The 6226-nt window shown below is 36.3% G+C and overlaps 1 protein-coding gene across 1 annotated transcript; it reads left to right on the top strand.

The window, feature by feature from the left end:
* The first annotated feature begins 1209 nt into the window (after window positions 1-1209).
* commd6 (COMM domain containing 6) lies at window positions 1210-6226 on the top strand. The gene is made up of 7 exons (XM_084725523.1): window positions 1210-1266; window positions 3480-3596; window positions 3975-4040; window positions 4138-4214; window positions 4430-4598; window positions 5447-5599; window positions 5686-6226. The coding sequence occupies exons 1-7, from the start codon at window positions 1210-1212 to the stop codon at window positions 5734-5736; spliced, it is 690 nt and encodes a 229-aa protein (XP_084581649.1). The 3' UTR covers window positions 5737-6226.

Below are 6226 nucleotides of genomic sequence, written 5' to 3'. Positions count from 1 at the left end.
AATAGATAGATGGATAGATGAGGGACAGTTTCCAGCAGCCTTCGCGAATATTCAGGAAGACACACAAGCATCCTGTTAAATCACCTGTAAGTACAAGAAATACAGCACAAAAACAAAATAAAAAACAAAAAATAAATTATATAAAACAGAAGAAAAGACCTAATAAAAGGCAGAGATACAAGTAGTAAAATGACAGTAAAATGGGCAAAAAATGTGCTACTTTTACTAACTGTGTGTGTGATTTAGTCAACCTGACTAAACTGATTTGTACAAAAATCAACAGAGTTTGCATGTCTGATGTGACTGAGGAGGTGTTCCACAGTCTTTGAGAAAAGCAGTTTCCCCACTCGATTATTCTAGGAACAGTTCAAATACTTTCACACAAAGACACGGTGTTCCAGATTTCATACGTTAATTATGACAAAATTACACACAAATCTCTAATAGGATAAAATTATGGGGTGATGACATTTTATGTGCAATAAAAATGAAAAATACAACTCTATTTGGTAGTTTTGAGCAATGAGACTACAAAACTAAACGAAACTTCAGAATCAAATATTTTGCCCTTAAAAAATAGTGTATTAGATGATATTGACTATTACATACTATATAATGATTAATGAAAAATAAGACTAGATTTCCAGCCCACAATAATAGTATAACAACTGTAAAATTGTCAAAATGGTTTGGGAAAGAATACACAAGTGGTTGGTTACAAAGAATGTAATATATTTCATATATATATATATTTCATTATGAAACTGTAAAGTTTGGTGTCCTTTTGCAAAACAAAGAATGTGAATTTTAATAATAATTGTAATAATATTTTAATTACAGGTCATTTTTATTTACATAAATGTACATTTCATTTTATAGCTTTTAAAATGAGTTTAAAAACTTCCCTCAGTCTTAACAAAAACTGAAAAATTGGAGTCCCCTGAGACAATCAGATTTACTTGAATTATATTTTCTTTAAATCCCCTTGGATTTAAATTATTATTATTATTATTATTATTATTATTATTATTATTATTATTATTATTATTTTCCTCTATTTATTTATATTTGGGTTTGATCATGTTCCTGTGTTTTAATCTATGCTGCTTGGATTTATTGTTAAATGTGTTTAAAACAGTACTACCTGTTTATTACTGGAAGATGTTGAATAAAAGTTGGAGAAACGGCTGTGGCATTAAAAACATTAAGATGGCACTTCGGCGCCATCCAGTGGTGAAACACATGCGCTACAGCTCCCGGAAGACAGTAGGTGGCGGTATGACTCTTTTACAATGTTTACTAACTGCATTTAAAAACAAAGAGGAAGAATGTTAGCAAATCTTATCTCGCAGGAGTGAGTTGTCTGCGCAAGAAATCGCTCAATTTATCTTTAGTTAGTTGTTTTTCGATACTACTGATAATATATTTTACGCTGTAGTCACAGAGAGGATCTTAAAAGTTGACATATCTGACCTGCAGCGTTAGAGAAGATGCCAGCAGCAGCAGCAGCAGAGGATTCTCATGGTGGGTTTGAATTAGCATCATGAACTGTTTTCAGTACTTTTCCTAGTAGATTGTAGTTTTATTAGAGAGGCAGATGTGTTGGGCTCTTTACGATAGCACTGTAGCGACACCATTCAAGCTAGATAGTTAACTTGTTAATTTGCTAGTTAGCTTCACACGGTAGCTAGCTGGAGATGTGATGAAGACTCGATCTGAACCAAGTCTTCATCATCCCCCTCCTCAGCCAGTCCAGTCGACTGTTGCCTTAAATATGCATTGTTGTAATTTCAGTAGTTTGATCAGTTCACAATATATCTATAAACTGCCTCCCGCATGTCCAGGGTTAGCAGGATTGCTTTAAAAATGTATCTCCGTATAGTTGCTAACTAATTACCTGTAAAAATGGAGCTCGTAACGTAATCCAAGTACCACAATATTAAAGTAATGTAACTTGATTGTTTCACGGTTCTTTTTTGATGTCACTATAAAACATGGTGAAATTGTTTAGTCTCAAAATGATTAATCAATTCATCCTGTCAAAATCTTGTCACTTGAAAAATAGAAACTTGTGGAGAGCATGGATGTACATCCACATGTTTGGACCTATTTCTTAAGTTTTTCCTGTAATTATCATTTTCATTATCAGTTAATCTGTTGAAACCATTTTCTCCATTAATCAGTTAACCATTTGGACCAAAAATGATCAGAAAATGGATCAGACACCAGAAAATATTCAGATTTAAGAAGCTGAAATCTGAAAAAGTTTTTTTCATTAAGATATGACTCAAAATAATAAATTGATTAGCAAAATACATGAAGATTAATTACATAGTTGAGCAACAACAGATTAAATATTGCAGCTCTAAGTGTTTATATTTGTTATTAGGTCTGTTAGTTTGCCCAGCTGTTCCTTCCTATGTTGTGTGAAATTTATTAATTCATTCATTGATTTAAAGACAAAAATGGCAAAATTTCCATCCAGTGAAGCATTTTTTCACTGGAGGCCATGATAATGAATCCAACTTTGTGTGCACAGTGCATGGTAGTATATTGTTCCTTATTTTAAAATGGAAATGCTACTAATAATCCTTATTTTTACTAAATCTATCTGTAATCTGATTATGTCTTTTTTTTTTTTTATCTGTGACTGTAATGGAATGCAGTTACCCTTTTCTATGCAGATTATGTAATTCTGTTTTGTGCAATCTGTTACTCCCTGAGCCTGTGATTTATACAAGTGGTTTGAGTGGTTTTGGTTTAACTTAATTACAGCCTTGAAATGTGTGCAGTGGGGTAACATTAATAGTTCACTGATAATTGTGTTAACAGAGGCCTTTTAAACTAACTGCTGGGAAAATTGTGAGGAGGTCCATGTGAGAGGTTATTTGATGCCAATATATGCAGAAATGACCAGGCTGTTGGAAATTACAACCTTGAAATGTGTTTAGTTGGTTTATTCAGTCACTGATAATGGTGTTAGGAGATTTGCCAAGGCCCTTTTCACAAACTAAGCAGTGAAAGTCGTGAGAGGATGTCCACTACATGTGAGTGTGAGGGTTTGATGTCACTGTATTCAGAAATGAACAAGCTATTGAAATTACAACTCTGAAATGTGTATAATTAAGGAAATAGGTCATTGATAGCCAGGAGTGTTTTTTTTTTCTTTTACAAACTGAAAATGTTTAAGGCTGTCTATAATGGCAGTGGTTTGACATTTCTGTGTTTGAAAAAGTAGCTGAAAATTTAAATGGGTTGTCTTGCACTTTTACGACGGTAGTGTCTTCTCTCCATTCCTAACCTGAATACGTGCTGTATTTTATTTTATATTTTGTCTGTTTACTGAATAATGCTCTAAGATATGCTCATATTTGCGATGCTTTTATCTTTAAATGAGATCAAGGAGGTGTCATAATTATAGTGAGTCTCGCATGACACCGCCACTAGCGGGCATTTTGAAACCAGTAGCATGTATATAGATCCAGAATGGTTTGGGAAACCCTGTGATAAATAAATCACTTCTCTTCTTTGCTTCAGGTGTGAACAAAGTGGTGGACAGCATCTCAAGGCTTTCTCCGGAGCTGCTGGCTGAAGCAGTGAGTATATTTTACCTCTAGTTGTTAATATCCTCCTAATATCCTCAGACCCAAAACAAAAAAAGGCATATTTAAGTGATATATCATCACACAAGTCACACATCACATTGTTGTTGTTGGCCTGTAGTGTTTAATCACCACAAGCACAAAATAAAAAATCCTGCCTCTTCACACATCGTCTTATAAGATTTACAGCAGCATGAAGTAGCTCTGGAGCAAATCTCTCAGTGGGATTAACAACTTGGTGCTAAATACAATGTAATAGTGTTCATTGTAGGTCTATTTTCAGCCATACTCTGCACAAGTCGAACAGGATGTGGTGTTGTTGCTATAGAGGTTATGCTGTAGTTCTGATAACTAATCTTATAATCTCCGCAGTGTCAGCACATTCTGACTTATCTTCAAGGGCAGACCAGAGGAGTAGATTCAGCTGAAATTTCTCATGTGAGTCAAAGTTTCCTTTAATTATTTTTTAACTTCTAGTAACCCATCTTCTCAAGTTCCTCTTTCATTACTTGTTTTGTTTTTCTTTTCTGCTCAGAGTTTTCAGAGAGCTGGAGTCAGACTGCACCACGAAGCTCTGCAGAACATTATCAGATTTCTCTTGTTAACATTCAGGTATCTTTCCCCATGTGGTTTGTTCAGATTTAATAAATGTCTTCTCGTGCTTCCACTCACCCCACATAAGAACATGCCCTTAGCACAGGCTCCAGTGTCGCGTGTGTTCGAGTTTTCACAGCTTTTATCCAGAGTTATGGATCTGACAGTAGTCTTGATTAAATATTAAGCTTTGTGAGAGTGTACGGTGTGATGCTTTACATTTGTTTCACCAGGTCAGCCGGGAAGAGCAACCTCTCTGGAGATGACCTTGTGTGGAGGCTGGAAGAAGGCAGTAACAACTGGCCCAAAGCTTCCCTTCAAGTGTTGCACAGGTTGTGGAGTGAACATGGTGCATTAGTCCACGCTCAGCAGGAGGTCCAGGCCATGCTCAGCATCAGCCAGGTAATAATGGTGATAATGGCTAATAAATTGTTTGTGCAGGTGTAAGTAAAAATTTACTTAAGGCAACTAGAGTCCTGACCCACTTGACTGACCGGGCAAGTAAGAAAAAATATACACATTAATGTTAAACCCTGCTTAAACAGGTGCAACAAAAACCTCTCCGTTCCTGCTGGCTTAATCTGCCTCTCTGAAACTGTGCCAACTCAACAACAGGGAAATGAAGCCGTTGTATCGCTCCAGACTCCTTTGACACAAACAGTAACTTCATCTCACAGAACACAGGAGTTGTGTTAATGTGTTAAACCTCTGAAGTCACACAATAACACAAAGAGGCTAATCATTTGAGGCAGCGATAGACCAGCGACTCTCATGTTCTGTGAGGTAAAATGAACATTTTTGTCAAAGAAGCTTTGAAAAGAACACAGATGGCCTTCAATTTCCTGTCAGAAAAGGCAGTCTGATGGCAAAGTAAGACTTTGAAAATATTTTAAATATAATGTACACTGATTGGGTACTGATACTGATACTGGTTATTTTTTAGTTGGACCTTTTTTAGGTGCCTAAAATACTTCTGACTCCCTGTCTAAATAGCAAAATCAGCTATTTTTTAACTAGATTTTAATATGTATTTTCTTTCAGATTTTTGCAGATGCTTAATGAAACGCTCAACTTCGATATGTAGGCATTTTCTTTTTTTAAGAATCAGTTTTAAGCCAATTTTTCCAGAGGCGTTAAAGGATTAAAGCAGCCTCACTCATTTTCAAATATTTCCTGATGACCTGAGCACAGAGTTAGTGTATTTTCAAGGCTGATTAGACTTATCAAGTCATGTTGCTGTATGTTTCTAGTTAGTGGACATGCAGTGGAAGCTTGGCATGGCGGTGAGCTCCGACACCTGCCGATCTCTCAACTCCCCATACGTGACTCTGCTGCTGAAGACCCTTGAGCCCTCTGGACAGATCAGTCAGAGGTCTTTCGAGATGACCATTCCACAGTTCCAGGTCTGTATTTGTTGATGTGAATGCAGCATCGGTGTCATTTATTGCTGCTTTGATTCTAAGATTCTTTTCTTTTGTCCTTTTTGCAGAATTTTCACAAGCAGTTCAAGGAGATGGCAGCTGTGATGGAGACTGTATGATAACGGCAAGCACACTGAAGTGTTTGTTGCAATTACACCCCAGTTTACATGTAACCAACAGAAGAACAGCTTTACACAGGTTTCTTTTCTGCTGGCTGTGTAAAGAGTGGAAAATTACTTCAAATGTCAACTGTTGGCTTTGCTTTGCACTTCCATTTTTACACACATTGCCTAAACCCCTAAATGATTTACCTTTAGGACCTTCAGTTGTAGCTGAAAACACTTGTCTTCACTTTGAATATTGTACTTCCTCCTGTTAACTTATCGGGGTATCTTGAATTTATTTTTGTACATGCACTGTGCACTCAGTTGCCAGTTAAGTGGGAACACTGAGCTAAAACAAGTGCAGGCTAATACAGCAGTTCTGCAGTAAATCCTCAAAACTTCAGGAAGGTTATATGATGTGATGTTCACTTTTTGTTGACATAAGTGGGCTGAACAGAACGATAGAAACACCTGACTGTAATTTTGTAACCATCATGAAGGCAGG

This window comes from Lutjanus erythropterus, chromosome 8 (genome assembly GCF_056507025.1).
Source record: "Lutjanus erythropterus isolate fLutEry1 chromosome 8, fLutEry1.hap2, whole genome shotgun sequence".
Lineage (NCBI taxonomy): Eukaryota > Metazoa > Chordata > Actinopteri > Lutjaniformes > Lutjanidae > Lutjanus > Lutjanus erythropterus.
This window is presented reverse-complemented; position numbering and strand designations above follow the sequence as displayed.